The following is a 17,248-nucleotide window of genomic DNA, read 5'->3' as shown; positions in this document are numbered from 1 at the left end:
TTTCTGAAAATTCTGTTTAGTTCTTTAAAAAATATACGTTCACTTTTTGGTGGTTTTTTCTTATATATGTTTTAAATAACATATCTTTGAATATATCAAAACTTTATTTTGTACTGTGTATTTGAAAATTTAATATTGAAGCCTTTGAGGATGGGGGTCTATTGCTTGTTTTATCTTGCTGACTTGCACCAGTGTTGACTTATTTCCTGTTGTTCTCTGTGATTTTAGCTTGTGAGTTTATATTTACTGCCTCTCTATTTGTGGGGTTTCTTTTAAGGCCTGGATTAAAGGGTATCTTTCTCAAGGGATGATTTTTTTGTCTGCTTTTGTTAGGCAATGAGCACTCCTATAATGAATCCTTTAAAAAATACAAATAAGCTTCACAAAATATGCAAATAGTGTAGATTCAGGTACTAAACCATGTGAATGGTAGCCAGTGGCTATTAATTTTCAAAAAAACCTTAAGAAATAGAACAAAAAAAAACCCCAAACCCATGAATAGCCACGGCTGAAAATGACAATTTTCCTTGCTATTTGTGTCTTCAATTTTTGTTTTATTTTTGTTCACTATTTGTAAAAGGGTATTGCCTTTCAGGATTCTGGCTTTATGTGAGATGAACTCTTGATTTCTCTCCCTATTATTCACTGACCCGAAGTTCTGTACACATTCTCTAGGCTACAGTGAACAATATAGTCTCCCATATTTTGTTAGTTTCTAAGCTTCCCTAGAGATAGAAGTTTTAGCCTGCATCAGAATCATCCAGGATGGGCGATTTTCTAAGATACAGACTGCATGCCCTTTGTCATAACCACTCAGTTCTGCTGTTGTAGCATAAAAGCAGCCACGGAGAATACATTAAAAAAAAATGCGTGCAGTTGCAGTCCAATAAAACTTTATTTACAAAAATATGCATCAGGGCATATTTGGCCTGGGGCCATAGTTTGCTGATCCCTGCTCTAGTCCGATGTTCTTATTCCGTACCTGGTCACAAGGGGTTTCTTTTGTTTTCTTGCAGGCATGTCTAGTCAGTTAAAAGAGTTTAAAAATATGAAATATGAAATATAAAACTGAAAAGTTTTAGATGTTACATAGCAGAAAATCTTTCAGGATCTTCATTCTAGCATACGGACAGAAATAGAAGTCCTGCATTTAAATTTCTACTTGTTGAAAGAATTTAGGGCAAGACATTTTAAGAAATGACCTTTCCTACAAGTCTCGTCTCTCCAGTGTTGAAGAGGAGTTTATGGTTAGCCCTTGTTTTTCTGTCGAGGCTTTTTCTAGCCCCTGCCCCTACAGAGCACATACTCTTCTACTTGACTTGGTTGCCTCAAACACCCTGAATTTGCCTTGCTGTCTCATACTCTCATGACTTTGCACATATTTTTCTGTCTTCCAGGTTGTTCTCCCTTCCTTCCCATAGTAAGTGTGGTAAATTCCTGTTATTCCTTCAACCCTCACTAAAAGGACCTCTTCTGCGAAGCTCTTCCTTCTCAAAGCTGCTACTGTCTCCTATGCGTTCCGTCTAATTATGCCCATTATTTCACCTATTGTATCCACTGTTATTGCTAGTTTTCAAGAATGTCTCTTTGCTAGGCTATGAGAAACTTGAGGATGGGAATGAGTTTTATTTATCGTTAAATGACCAGTGCCCGGCCCATGTTTTTTACTCAATATATTTATTTTATTTGCTTTTGAAAAATTGAATAAATGGCTAAGCAAATGAATGAGTCTTTAGGGAATGGGATTTTAAACAAACCACTTGTTTAAGGTTTTAATCTATCTCAGTAATCACTGACCAAATTAGAACCTCCTAAACCCAGGCTTGTTTATTATTCTGGTTAGTCAAACCTACATAAAGTCAGTAGTGAAACACACAAGGACACGGACCACTGCATGCATCCCACCCAGCCAGCACCAGGGAGGCCATTTATTGTCTCTAAAATAAAACAAAAGACACAGTGTTTTGTTTCTCTTTTATTGCAACCCATTGCAAGGTCAAAAGATTCACGGAAATATAGAAACTACAAACTGGGTGAATTTCCTTTATCCACTCAAAAAGACATTAAAGACAAAGGACCAGAATTTTTCACTACAGCAATATATTTCATAGTCTTTATTCTGAAAATACTGTTGACATTTTGAGGAGGATAAAAAGCCCTGCATTAAATGTGTTCACATATATTTATGACATTCTAAGCAAAACAAGAAACTCTATATTGCCCAGAAATCATTTTAAGCCTCATTTCAAAGCATCTAATGAGAACACATTCAACAACCATCACAGGATCACTCAAGGTGATGCTTTTTTTTTTTTTTTTTCTTGGTTGTTTTTTGAGATTAATGCTTTGAGGCTGGATATGATATTTCTACAGATTTCTACAAATATACCAAAGCAGTTTTCCAGGTTATGTTGCATCAGGCTTTCTGGATTAGTCAACATCTTAAGGAATAAGTGCAAATCCCCCACCCCCCAACCCCCCCAAGCTAAAGCATGTTATAGTGCTGTATTTTAGATTCAAACAATGCAACATTAAAAAAAAAAATCAATTATACACTTCTGAAACCGTTTGACAACCGAACTGTAACACTCTGAAGATTATTACAACTTTGAACTGAAATGGCACCATCCCTATCATCAATGACTCTCCCTTCTTTTGTCTTTTTTTTAACTATTTAAAATATAGTGTGACATATATAAAAATTAAACTTTTGTTTATTCACTCAAGCTACTATTACTATACATACTGTCTTATAAATTAGTTTTGGATTAAAAACCAGTTAAAATATTGTGAATTAAAATATTTTTTCAGTGGTGGGGAAATGAATATGAAAATGATACCAGTTGATGTGCAAGAAGAACTTTTTTTTATCAATAAACAGTTTTTTTTCCCTTACACAAATTTTATTCCTTTCAAATTAAATTAGTAATCTATTTAGTGATGGAAAAAATACCCTTGGTGCTTACTAACTAGATTTTCTTAACCGACTGGGATTAAGAGCAAAAAACATGCCACATCACAAACATGTTGACATAATCAAAGGAAACAGTGTTTACAAAAAAGGAGTCATTATAAATAGGTGAATGGTATTTGAATGTAAAGCTATATTTTCTTTCTTACAGCTAGTATCATTTTAGCCATATTGGGACTTACCGAAAGTGAAACTCAAACCTTAGTATATCTGTTAAAGACCAAAAAACCAGTTATGTCCACATTGGGGAAGAATAAATAGGAAACTCACAAGGCAGGGTTTTGTGTCTAGCTCTACTGTGAAAGATAATCAGTCTTTAGCTTAAAAAGGCTCCCTGCTGTCTCGATTATAAATCTAGACACAGGAAAGTTTACTTGAGCCTGAGTCCCTACTATGAATTAATTGTAAAGATGTGTGAAATCAAAACATATATTCATTTACTGATAGATATTGTCTTAACTGAAAGCTGGCAATCTTTAAACAAAGAAATGCTTATTTCTGACGAGTGTAAACAGAATCTTAAGGAAAAGATTTTCTAAATTTTCCTCTTAACTCATACATTAACCAGCAATAGATCTTTATAGTAGCACAAGAACTATTCAAAAATAACATGCATATATCCAAAAAACCTGTTCTAAAGCCCAAAGCAAAGCAAAAAAAAAAAAAAAAGATAAATCAATAGAAAGATTGTCTACTTATATTTCACTCATTAATCTTCTATTCATGTGACTACCTCCAAATCTCAGGAATATATTTTCATAATTACCAAAATTAACAAAAATAATTAAATGATCTGTAGGTTTTTTTTCTTTTTAAAATAACTGCACACTATTAATTACATTGGTGCCTTTAATGTGGATAATGCTAAGATTAGCTCCAAATATCATTAAAATATAGCCGGACCAGTTACTATCCATGAAATAAAAACTCATACAATGTTAACATAAAACTTAAGTAAAATATTCAGGACTCAACAGAACACATTTGCAGAATAATGAATAATTAACTTTCGTGACTGGCCAGGGGAGTTCAGATTGTTGCCTCCACATAAAAAACTTCACAGAAGGCTTTATTTTCTCTAGTCCCTACCTCACCTATAGATAGCAAGTCAGCTCCTGCAGGCAGACTGAGGCAGAGCCACAGCGGATGACATGTTCCCTCAGGGACCTGGAGGAAGGCCCCTTCTGTCAGAAAACGATGCAGAAAGAAACTGCCCTGGAGTTTGTGTACACGTGCTCATGTACATGTAGAGGAGGGGGTGTGAGAACCTACATGTGTGGGTGTGCCTACAATTTTGCAAAGTACTGGTTTCCTGGTTTCTAATTAGTGCAACATCACTTCTGGTCTGGTCATCATCAGGAGAAGGGCACGATTCTATCTCATCAAAAGAGAAGGCACATGCCTTCCTGTTGGGGCATCTTTAAGAGGCAGTAATTAGAAGATCAAAATAATAGACCAAAGTTTTTTGGTTTTACGGTAAAACAAAAATTCCCTGTAGAGAAATAAGCCTTTGAACTTAAAAACTAAAGTTTCTGTGGCTTTCGAAATCTTTAATTTTTAAGGAAAAAAACCTCCCAGCTCACCTGGGAACAAATAGCAGTTGCGCTTATGCTATGCAGTATGCAAACAAGACACAAACATACACACTAGGGTACACCCGTAGACATGGAACAGTTAAAATCTCTCCAAGGGATCACCCACCCCAGGTCTCCAATTGCTCTCCACCCTGCTGAATGATCCGAGTGGACGTGCGCACGAGCAGGAGCGTTAGGAGGAGGCAGCAGACATGTTGGGGGTCCAGCCCATCTGATAGGCTCTCTCCAAGGTCCTCTTGCAGTCCTGCAGCACGGTGCTGAAGGTGATGTGGGGGTACTGCTGTACCAGCTGCTCCACCGTCACTTCGTTGACCTGCAACCACAGAAGAGCTGCCGTCACGCACACGGACCGCTGAAACCACCAGCTGCCCACGTCCTCGGACGTGCTGTCGGTGGCACCGGGAACCCTCACCCTCACCCTCAGCGGCGTGAGAAAGCGTTTTATAAGCTATGTGTTCCTTTTTGTCTGACCTTCCTGATTTCCTAAGTATTGGTGTTCATTCACCCTTGGAGATTTGGAGATTTTTGAAAAAGACATACGATATCAAGAAATCAAGTGTGTTTTCTAGAAGCACAAATGATGGTGACTTACTGAGATCTTAACAATACCCATGGAAAAGCTAGCGCTTGGGAGGAGAGGCAGTGGTACGATAGCATTCTTATGTGCGTTTGACTTCATCATCGACCTGATAGCTTCTTTAGGATAAAACTGTAGCTTGGTACAGAAGATCCACAGGATTCTAGATAGAAATGTTGGGGAAAATGTTTATTTTTCTTTCCTTTCAATGTTAAGGTATTGCAAACTTGAAGTCCCTTTGTGAAAAGGGCTGAAATGTGAGGAATCAATAATTAAAACATACATGGCTGGCAGGTCAGGGATGGCCCCAGTAGACCTTAACCATCAAAGATACCACCTTGATTCTTGATTAGACAAGGCAATCAGACAGGCCTAATTAAAACTAACACCTTTACAATTGCTGTGCTGTGAAGGGATTAATTTGTCAATTATTTTTAAGCTGATTGCAGTTCATATCACAGAAGTAGACAGCTTCCTTCATCCTTTAGATAAATGATTAACCTAAGAACCACAACTTTTAGGTAGCTTTATTTAAAATCTTTATTGAACACTTGGGCATTTTCAAATACATCAATATTTCATTTATCCTGAGTAAGCTGGTCTGAAAGAAGGTGCTTATGATACACAATTTTATGCTCCCTCTCCATGTCTGTCCATTATCGAAAAAGATCAGGACCACCAGGAAAAACCTAAAACAACATCAAACCCTTGCTGTTTGCTTTGAAAGCCTGTTTAGAAGTATGAAGACCATGACATTCAGTCATCTGCACTTTTCTGAAATAACATGATGTTTTCTGGGTGATTTGGAAAACTATGTTATATATAATCTTTTTTTTTAAATTGAGAATTGATGTTTCAACATTGCATTGATGATACTTAATCTGTCAGAATACCTCTCTATTCAAGACTTGTTTGTATTTAAATCAACTTTCTTTCCAAATTCAATCAAACCATGTAGCTAATTCTTTCTTGTGATATAGATACGGTGTATAACATTGTTTTCAAAAACAAGAAGAAAATAATCTTAAATAAAAAGGAAAACTGACATACAAATTAGAGTTGAGAATATGAACTGAAGGCCTAAAGAGGATTTTTAAGCAGTGTTTTTAATTTTTTAGTTTAAACTTATGCTCTAAGTCTTGCTTGAGTTGAAGCAGCTTATAACAGTACAGATAAAAGGTCATGTACCATATAGCCCTGCCTACCTCTCTAGCATATTTTTGATACTCCAGTCACCTGACATAATTTCAGATCATCAAAATATCCAAGTTTCTTCAGGTCTCAGGGTCCTTGCACATGTTATTCTCTTTCCTGGGATACTTTTTAATCCATTTTCCCCTAAAAAACCCTTCCTTATGCCTACTTCCTAGTCGTTCTTTTTTTTTTTTTTTTTAAGATTTATTTATTTAACAGACAGAGATCACAAGTAGGCAGAGAGGCAGGCAGAGAGAGAGGAGGAAGCAGGCTCCCCGCTGAGCAGAGAACCTGATGCGGGGCTCGATCCCAGGACCCCGGGATCATGACCTGAGCCGAAGGCAGAGGCTTTAACCCACTGAGCCACCCAGGCGCCCCTTCCTGGTCGTTCTTGAGTTCTCAGCTTCAGTGTTATTGCCCCAGGAAACTCTGACCACTGCCCTATCCTTGCTCCCCTTCCGAAGCTAGGTAAGGATTCCAGGTTATTTATTCTTTGACATTGCCCACTTTGACTTCATAGCACTTATAAAGTTGTAGTTTATAACTGCTTCATTTAATATCTGTTTCTCCTGCTCCAATGTACAGTTCACAAGAGCCAAGATCATTTTTGTGTCCATAAGTCAGGCTTAGTGATTAGTGAATGAATGATAAAATAAATACCAAATAATAAAGAAAAAATAGAAACTCAAAGCAAGCAAAGCCATACACTAATGTATTAATCACAAAGACCAATGATTCCCTGGGGAATTCCTATTTGGCTCAGGAATCCCTTTCTTCAGAAGTCTTCCCTAAGCAGGCCTATCTCCCAAAGAGGTTGGGGTAGGTATCCCCTTTCCTGTGCTCCTGTGGTGAGCACCTTGCATGGTTTTTCTTTACTTTAGCACTCTCACGTTGCAGTCATCTCTTTACTTGCCTGTCCCTTCCACCTGAACATAAGCCTCTGGGGACCAGGGGACTGCCTTTTATCTTTAAGCCTAGCAAGCTGCGCTCAACATGGAGAAGAAACATGGCAACTGTGGTTCATACCATGGACTTCAGAGTCAACCAGAAACAGGCTAGAACCCTAGTTTCACCTTATTTCTTCAAGATTTAGTTTCCTCAACTGTATACACAGGAAAAAAGTACTTAAGTAATAGGATTGTTATAAGGATTAAGTATAATGATATGCTTAACATTGTGACTGACTTAAAAAGTCCTCAAGTGGTAGCTCTTAATATTAAAGCAGGCACTCAATAACCAATTAATTCATGATATGTTAGGGTGACCAATTCTCTATAGTGATGCTCAATATTGTTCAATTTCTGAGATATTTCAGAAATGAGCTCTGATAACATTAGTTGTAATGTTCAAAATAAAATCACAGGGCAAGAAGTAACCTTTAAAAGGTACTTCATATACAAGCAGAATCTATTATATCTTATTATTCTCTGGGAGAGATTCCAGAACTTTCTTTAATAAAACAGTTCAGGCTTTAAATATCTACTTTCAGAAAATTCTCCCTTTTCTTTAACTGATGTTCTCCATTCTGTTGTTAGTTTACTTTCCTCCCTCCTGCCATCAACAAACCCGTAAGGATTTGTTCCCATTAAGAAAGAACTGAAGTCACTTGGTCAGAGAGGACGCCCAGAAAATCTACATTGCATTGCAAGAGAAGAAAGTGTGGTCCGAGCCACTTAATATTCAAGGAAGAGCTACCTGAAAAGAGACGATAAAGAATGGAGAAGAAAAGACATTTAAAACCCACCCTAAAGATGGGGACAGCCTTTGGTGCTGTATCTTTTCTAATCTACACATGGGCCGGTATAAAGTCCTCTACCTAGGACTGAGAGGCAATTGTTTTGGAGATCCAATTTTTAAAAACAGAAAATATCTCTATGTGATAACTGTTTTACAGGAATATAGATACAATTCACCCTAAGCAAACTTGATATGTGACGATAAATTTATGAAGCACATCAATGAGGGGATAACTGTCCACTTGGTAAAGTCTTCCACGGTGAGGTTAATTTACTTTTTCAGCTCTCCCAACGTCTTTTATACATCCTTTGATTTACCAAAATTCAAGTTACTACTTCTTTTGCATTAAGTAATATCTACCTGTACCTGGGAATACAGAGTATATTAGCGAGAATAGACAGTAACTTGGTTTCATATGGCTGTATGAAAAGCAGAACAAGTAATCCTCTGCGGATATAATATGTCTTCTAAGCAACCTTTTTGCTAACTGTGCTCTGTAAATTCTAGAAAACAAAGCAGAGGGGAAAATGCAAATATTCCATGTTGGAGCTTTGTTGGGCAGAAGCTATTCAGGGGAAATACATGTGTTCCCACTAGGGAGGGCTCTATCTTTTCCTTATAGTGTCTCCTGGCGATAGAGTGTGACAAATTTTATACTGAAGTTATTTTCATTTACTCCTCAGAAAGTACAAATTATGCTCACCTCTTTGTATAGAATCCATAAGCACTTTGGTGTCTTAGAGAAAGAGCTCGGTGTAAGCACCAGGAGGGTCCAAATCATTTAAAATCGTTACGCCTACATACACATTTCTGCAGACATTTTGTCATGCACAACTCTACTCGCTAGAATGAAAAGAACCATTCTCTGTTCCAACTCATAAAATGTGTGTAATATAAAAAAGGAACGTAGATGAATTTTTTTAAATTTCCCCATGATCCCTGGTTTTCTGTATTCAATTTCTTTTCCTCTTGCTGAAAACTATCAATGGCAACTCCTATATTACACAAGAGATTTGAAAAATGCAGCCTATCTTCCTAAAGAAATATGCACTGGTGTCATTTGAAGAAATTACTGTGATTAAAGGGAAAACAGTGTGTACCACAGGTTTTTTTTTTTTTTAAATATAAGAAAGATTGGATTTTATAGTTCTCTCCAAAGACTGCATAACCATAATTTACATTTTCAAAATTATTATAACTCTTTTCAAGGTAGTAGCAATTTGTCTGGTATTTTAATCTATTTTGAGTTAACATCTATTAGCACTTTTTGAAAATGTGAGGTAAATTGCTATGCTAATTAAGGTAAATCACACCATAGTTTCATTCTATTGCTGCTGCTACCATGGAAGGGTGAGGAGAGAACCTTCAGAGCTTCCGAGATTCAGCTGAACTAATTTATCTAGACCATCACACTGCTGTTTCACCTCCTTATCAATACTTTCCCCAGAAAGTTCCAGCTAAGTGTAAGCCCAAGCCTGAAGTATCTCTCTAATGATACCTATGGTTCAAAAAAAGACTATTTCTGATAAAATTTGCTGAAGAAACCATTTATATTATGTGATTCTTATTTCCTCTTTGCCTTACGTTTTTAAAATAGGACATGTTTCTTATGAGGGAGGAAATATTTGACACCTGAGTATATCAAAATCACACTTGTGAATATAATAACCCACCTAAAATCACTTTTTAAAAAATGACTTTTTTCCTAAATGGAGAAAGTTTCCCTGCAAAAAGTGACCACTACTGAAAATACCAATAGCAATAACATGTATTGTGTTATTTCTACACTGAAAGTTCCTTGACAGCAAAGAGTATTTGAGTCATCCCTTTGTTTTCAGTCCTATGCACATTGCCCACTGTTTTCTTACCCCATTAGATTATGAGCTCAAGAGACAGGAGTTTCTGTTGGTTTTGTTCAATGTCAAATCCCTAGCACCTATAGAATGCCTAGCACCTAGTAATGACTCAATAAATATTTGCTGGCTCAATTAGTGCAGCGGTCATTCAATGAAGAGGTATTGAGTAAACACAGAAGCACCGATAAGTACTGCGCCAGACATTGTGGAGGTAAGCTCACCTTGTTCCCAGACTGTTCCAGCTACAGTGATGGCAGTCTCTAAAGGCTTGACATTATGGCATATGACATTTGAAGCTCATACCCAAGGTGATTCTTTGTGCTATTCTCCTTTCCATGTGACATCACGGGGTGCCTCTTTCCAGATACACCTTCCCTGGGGTTTCCAACAGTTTTATACAGGAGACCAAAGTAGCTCATGATGGTGGTTCAGCCATTTTTGCTGGGTCAGGCCGTACTCAGGAAATGCCCAAGCTGAGCTTCAGTTAAATGATGGTAGCCTTCCTTACTGGAGATCAGTGACATATTATACTGGTTGGATAACACTGAGAAAGATGTTTATGGTCACTAGATATGAGCCGGTTTCCAAAACTTCGCAAAAACCCACATGGTTCAGAAGATTTAATGCTTCTGCTTACAGCATCAGCACCCTGCTTAGCGTGGCAGACCCAGGAGGGCCCCACAGAAGATTCTGAAATTCTGTGACATTTAAGGTCCCTTCTCATGTCACAGTTATCTGGTGGTGGAAGGGGAACTGTGGGCACATCTCCTGGACTCAGAACAACGCTACCTCCTGAAATTTCTTGGGCTTCCAAAATTCTACCTGTCTTCACTGCTACCTGGGGGAAAATGGCAACCCGAGGAACTTTTTGTTGTTGGTGGTTTTGTCATCATGGTGGTGTTAGGGATTTGTCATTCCAGATAGCATGAAAGTAATACTCATGCTATCATGAGTGACTCATGGTAGTCTCAGACAAGGAAAAATTCAACGACCCAAACTGTTCTATGCACTCCACTGAGAAACACTGTGCTCATCAGAATTAAGTATTCATGTGGTAGGGGATAAATCAAACACATTTCTTCTCCTCAGCATGGTTTACTTTGGCAAAATATTTGAACATAATTTGCTAATTTTTCATCCTAATGACTAATAGAGGCAAAACAAAAGTATGTCCCCATTCCGGCATGGAGGGAATGGGAAAAGTATTCAATGGGCATTTACAATTTTCCAGGCATATAAGCATTAATGTTCCCTATTACAGATGAACTGTTGCTCAGAAAGAACTGGTATTTCACACAGGTTCATGCAGCTGGTAAATGGGAGCCAAGATTTGAATCCAGGACCCCTAAACATGAATGTTCTTTGCCTTGTGCTGTGTTGGCCCGGCATACAGATAACAGCGAGGTGCAGGAAGTGCCTGACTGGGGCCTAACCGATCACCTAACCAGTAAAACATTCACTGACGTTCAATTTCCATCTACATGACAAAAAATGATTTCATACAAATCATTTTTTACATTTACATACAAATACATTTCAAAGTTCTTTACAATGTTTTCAAAATGGCTGCTCTGTGCAATGTAAATTCTAATGGATCTCACATGGCTTGGGGAATATTCTGTTGTGGAGTTGTGGTTGCACGAGACTTTGAAACGTGACAGAGACGTAATGATGCTGCAGGACAGACAAGGGACCTCCTGGCAGGGCGCACAGGCCCATGACATAAACAGGCACTGCTTTCTCTCCAGTCCCCGCCCCTTCAAAACATTTTTCTGTGTCCCAGAGGTGCAATGACCAACATGACAGATATGGCCCCCGTCCTCTGGGAGCAGGGAAAATTGACAATTACACAGCCACAGCAAAGCCTGAGAAGCCCTTTCTAGGGGAAATGCAGGTGGCTGTGGACAGAGGCACTCAGCCTTCTCCAGGAGTGTGGGAAAAGGCTTTCCGAAAGAAGTGGTATTTAGTTGAACTTCTGAAGGACAAGAAGGCATCAGCCTGTGCACATATGTGTCAAATACACACATATAATAATATGTGTGGGGAAGAAAAGAACCCTGTTCGTGCGCCCAGGAAACAACTCCACTCTGTCCCTTACTTTGTAAGCTTTGTTAAGGCAATGTTTCTGCAGCTCATCTAGCAAACGCAAGGGTATAACTGAAGTAGATCTTGTTTCACGTGGCTCTGTTCTGAGGAGAGGAGGGTGAAGAAAATGAACCCCTCTATCTGCAGTGGGGGAAGTAAGGAACCCACAGCACATCTGTGAAGGGGCTGCAAATAGCACACTCAACTCCTCTCTCCTAATTCAGGGCTCTTGCCCTCACACTGGTCTGTCATTCTTCACAGACTCCCTGGTCTCTCACTCCAATGTCACTCACTGCTAACAGCCCCAGCGGCTGACTCCTGGCGGCCCAGAGGCAGAGTGTTGTCTGTCGGGCAATCCGCCTCCAGAATCTGCTTCTCTCTGACTTTCTTGGCTCTCTGGGAAACTGTACTGGTTATCTGTGGAACCTGGCATTCACAAGGTGTAGCAAAAGTCATCATGGATAATGCATATTAAAATGAGGCCCAGTTGCTCTTTAAGCAAGTGCCCACTGGCCCCAAGATGGGCACATATCAAAATGGATAAAATGAGGGTAATGTAAATTCTAGTAATACGTCAAATTTCCATGTAAATGAGATGAGTCATCTAAGTGCAGTTTAAAATATTTTAAATAGGATACTAAGAAAAGAATAAAACAGCAGATGATACATTGATTTTCCTGGGACCCTGCACAGCCAACACCATGCGCCAGGCTCTCTTCAGGGATTCCATTTCCTTCCCTTGCAGCGGGACTTGTCACGTCCCTGTTTGGGTGATGTGCTGTGTCCCACTGATGCTGCCCTATGTTAGAACACGGAGGTCCCGAACACCAAAAATTGGGAGTGACTACACTCTCTCACTACACCTTTCTCTTCAGCGGCAAACCTAAGCCTCCCAGAAGTCTGGAGGAGGATACAGCAGTAGCTTGGTAGGCATGAACAGACTGTGGGCAGAGCCCACAATGAAGAGAAAGGGTCTTCCCCAGACTGGTGAGGGCTGTGAAAATGATTCTAGGTGTGAGCCAAAGCACCTGCTTTTTGTCTCTACTCTACAGGCAGCTTCCCATTCTTTTCCTTCCCTCCACCTCTCTCAGTCAAACCAACGTTCTTCTCCATGAACTCCACAGTAACTCATACATAACAAAGGTTTGATATGTGTTTCTAGACATGGGATGAGTTAAACTGTCTGCAACCAAGAACACAAACAATGTATAGTGGCTCTCAGCCCAGCTGCTCACTAGAACCACCTGGAGATCTTTTAAAAATCCTGACACTCAGGTCGTATCCCAGACGGACTGTATCTGAATCTTGGGGGAGTGGATCCCACACACCAGTAGTTTTTAAAGCCCCCCCCCAACTCCATATTTCAATGTGCAGTTCAAGTTGACACCTACCGGTCTATAGATTTCAACTTAAGAGCTTGTAGGGGGCACAGGTGATTTCTGCTCTTGGGAATGTGAAGGCAAGGTCTGAACTAAGATCACTTAAGGATAACAAGTGCGCCCTTGCCTCCCACATTGCCCTCTGCATTAATGTGAGTCGGGGCTTCTGGAGAAAGAAACCGTTGCTCCTATAGTTTATTAGTCCATCATTTTACAAATACTCATCACTACGTGAAACAAAAGGTACATTTATTGAATGCGGTAAACACAGACTAGTTTCCTCTCCTTCAGCGTCGATAAGTATTGGGTCTCTAGTTGGGCACAGCCAAAGAAGGCCACCTTCTCACGTTCCCAACAGCAGATGAAAGGGAAGCCTCCCTTAAACAAAGCTGTGACATGGGGGTAGGCGGTGCTTCCTCAAGGGACCACCCATGAGATGGATGTATGGGGCATACATGACTACATATTTAATAAAATTTTAAGAAGAAAAACAGATAATCTTATTGGAGACTAAAGGCCACCTGCTGAAGATGGGAGTCAACTGACCGATGATAGGCCACCCACAATGCACTTAGCTTCATGCATGAACCTCTTACTACTGGCCTGAGGCCTTTAAGGACTTTTTTTTTTTTTTTTTTTTAACAGAGAGAGGTAAGAAATATTACTCTTGGGTGGCAAAAAACTCATCTAAAAGTCCCAAAGCATAGAAAGAGACAGATACTGAGAATGCAATGAACCTGACAGAGGCAGGCTCATAAATTCAGTCAACTTTGTCAAATGCAGTCATTCCATTTCAGAATCTGCAATGATTGGAAGTGCTATGCTCTGTCAATATCACAACAGGCCTGGCTTCATGCTGTCTCTTTTTCATGAAATGTGGGTTGCCTGTTAACACTAGCATTGCTTTCTATTCACTTGAATTAGCACAGTGAGAAAGCAGCAAAGAACCTGGGAGGACGAGGATCACAGAAACGCCTGCAGTGTTAAGTTGAGAATCGGGGCTCGCCAACCTGAAGCCTCTAATTAGAGATTAGTGTGACAGGAGTCCAACAACCAGACTGTCAGAGAGAGAAATTAGTGACATTTTCATTCCCTGTTCCACCAAGCAATCTTCCACCAAGGAGGATGTTTCAAGTCAAGTGTAAGCTCTATGTATAGCCTCATGTCGTCCCTTCAGAAGCCACAGACCACTGGCCTTGGAACTGACCTATGGCACAAATCTACACACTTTTTTTGGGTATAGATTTGCATGTGTGGCACAGATGGGAACCAAAGCAGACCTGTGTGGGACATCAAGATGGAGAAAGCCACTTGGGGAGTCATCTGTGAAGCTCTAAATGGTTCAGCGAAAGACTGACTATTTGAGAAACACTGGGCCCTAATAAGATAATTAATGTCGTCACTAACTGAGCCGTAATGCAATGTATTTTTAGAACACATCTGTTTCTAAATTCAGCTGCTCAAGTTAAGCTGAAAAACACAATCGAGAAAGAAGACTCTCAGAACTAAAAATGTCTTTTCTTTTATGTTTAATGGGTGTCTTGATTTCAGTTTTTATTTTCTTACATAAAGCCCAGGGCAGTGGTAATCACCGGTGGGCACCTAATGAAAAAAAAAAAATCTTTCTAAAAACGGCGGTTTCCATCAGGTAGAATTGATGGATTGGACCTGTTTCCTAAAACAAATTTATCACCAACAAAAATTTATTCTACATAAAAGTGATCTGTAAATCTGTAGATGAGGAAACCTGAAAACAGGTGATATTTTTGGTGCTCAGAAGAGAGACTTTACATAAATCAGAGCATTTTGGGGTTAGGCTCTGAAGGGATCAGAGTCCAATCATACAACAGATGCCTGAACTCCATCTGTGACTGTCCCGAACCCCAGGGGCTTTTGGCTACACTTGGAATCCTCCAGTTACAGAAACTGGTATTAAATCCAAGGTATCATCTTTCTTAGTCATTTATTTCCCTCTGTCCAGATAGTTTTTTTAAAATGATTTTATTGATCTATTTGACACAGAGTTGAGAGAGAGAGAGAAAGAGAGAGAGAACACAAGCAAGGGAAGCAGGAGAGCGAGAGGGAGAAGCAGACTCCCGGCCGAGCAGGGAGCCTGACTGGGGGACTCGATCCCAGAACGCTGGGAGCTGAGCCAAAGGCAGACGCTTAACCAACTTAACCAACTCTTATATTCTAATGAGCAGGAGAGGGATGGGGACGATGAAGGTAAGCATTCACCGTCACAGCAAATAAGAGCTAATGTTTATTGCTTGCTAAGGAACTTTCCATACATTAACTCATTTAATCCTCTCCATAGTTTATGGGAGAGGTATTATTTTTATTTCCACTTCACAGATGAGGGAAGCAGCCCAGGAGATGGAGATAGAAAAGCCAGTAGCACGGTGACATTGAAGGCAAAAGAAAAGCATTCTCATGAAGGAGGACATGGTTACCACAGTGATGCAGCTGCTGGGATACGAAGCAAATTGTGGACAGAAAAGTGGCCACTGGATGCGGTGATGAGGAAGTGATTGGTGACGCTGGGAAGAGCAGAATCAGTAGAGTGGCAGAAAACAGAACGGCAGAGGACCTCGACTGAAGGCAGATGCAGGATCATAATCAAGGTTCTTTATGCAGAGGAAATATACTTTGGGGTGCCATTTCTGACAATTAATTTGCAGACTCACAGGACACACTGTAATTGCCTGCTTGCTTGTCTATTTCCCCCAGGAGGCTGTGGGCTCCGTGGGGGTAGGGACTGTCTCATTCACTGTTTTTTCAACCTGTCACCTATCACAGTAACTGGAACAGAGGAAGCGACTCAATGGAGATATCTTGAATAAATGGATAAAATATATGATAACTATTAGGACAGGGGAGGGAGTTTAGGTTTCTTCTTGAAAAACTACTTGCCAAACAAAATTTCCCCTGCAAACTGGCTGCTGAATGGCTGGGTCTCCCATGCAGGCCGAGCCGGTGCCTTCCAGAGGGACAGCCGTCGCCCAGTCTCCTAAGCCAATGCAAGCTGTACTTGCTACTACTGTGAAATCAGGTGCTTAAGAGTTCTGGGATCTAACCTGAGCCTTGTTAAGAAACTGCTGTTACCTTTTCTGTTTCTAAATTAGAAAAATAATATGAACCTGCAACCCAATTCTTTCATATAATTACTTAAGCCAAGTCAAAGTTCGAAGGAGATTATTTACTGCAAAGCAATGACGCTCCCGGGTGCCTTCAGGCAAACTCCAGCATAATAGTCTATTCACCCTACAGCATCTGGGGAAGAGCAGACCCTCTCCTTCCTTTCTAAAAAAAAAAAAAAAAAAAAATTTCACTATACATCAATCCCGTAACAGAAGTGAACAAAATAGAAACAGTTACTTACAGCGCACTCCCTTAAAAGGTTCTAGGGGAGAAGTCAATTTTCCTGAAGAAGCAAACCAAACAAATCCCAGCCTGGGCACCGTGTGGCCGTCTAACCTGGCAAGTCTTTACTCTGTTCACAAGAAAGGACTGCGACCTACCGGTCTCTGAATTTCTTCTTCCTTTATAAGTATAAGTGTTATTTGATGGGTTTTAAGTATGAAAAAAAAATAGATTCTACTTGTTCCTGAGAACTGCTACGTCTTGGGGCTTAGTTTTTCTTTGTAAGATATTAGCATGTGAATTTATATTCACGGATACAATCTTATGAACCAGATAGTTCATGTCATGGTTAAATACCACATACAAGGTTCCAGAACAGATAAGTATATGAGAATAAATACGGTCGTAGTCGCAGCTGACATCTGAGGGCTTACAGCGTGTGTGACATTGGGCTGTGCCAATAGCTCATTTAATCTCAGAACAACCCTATG

The 17,248-nt window shown here is 39.7% G+C and overlaps 1 protein-coding gene across 1 annotated transcript in view; it reads right to left on the bottom strand.

Annotated features, from left to right (window-relative positions):
• Positions 1 to 1,960: 1,960 nt before the first annotated feature.
• Positions 1,961 to 17,248, bottom strand: part of FBXL17 (F-box and leucine rich repeat protein 17) — a 512,415-nt gene continuing 497,127 nt past the window's right edge. The window contains exon 9 of the mRNA XM_045999573.1: positions 1,961 to 4,879. Within this exon, the coding sequence (XP_045855529.1) occupies positions 4,739 to 4,879 (141 nt within the window). The 3' untranslated portion in view covers positions 1,961 to 4,738. The remainder of the gene's footprint in view (positions 4,880 to 17,248) is intronic.

Source organism: Meles meles, chromosome 3 (assembly GCF_922984935.1).
Source record: "Meles meles chromosome 3, mMelMel3.1 paternal haplotype, whole genome shotgun sequence".
Taxonomy (NCBI): Eukaryota; Metazoa; Chordata; class Mammalia; order Carnivora; family Mustelidae; genus Meles; species Meles meles.
The sequence above is the reverse complement of the archived record's forward strand: the minus strand, read 5'-3'. Positions and strand labels throughout refer to the sequence as shown.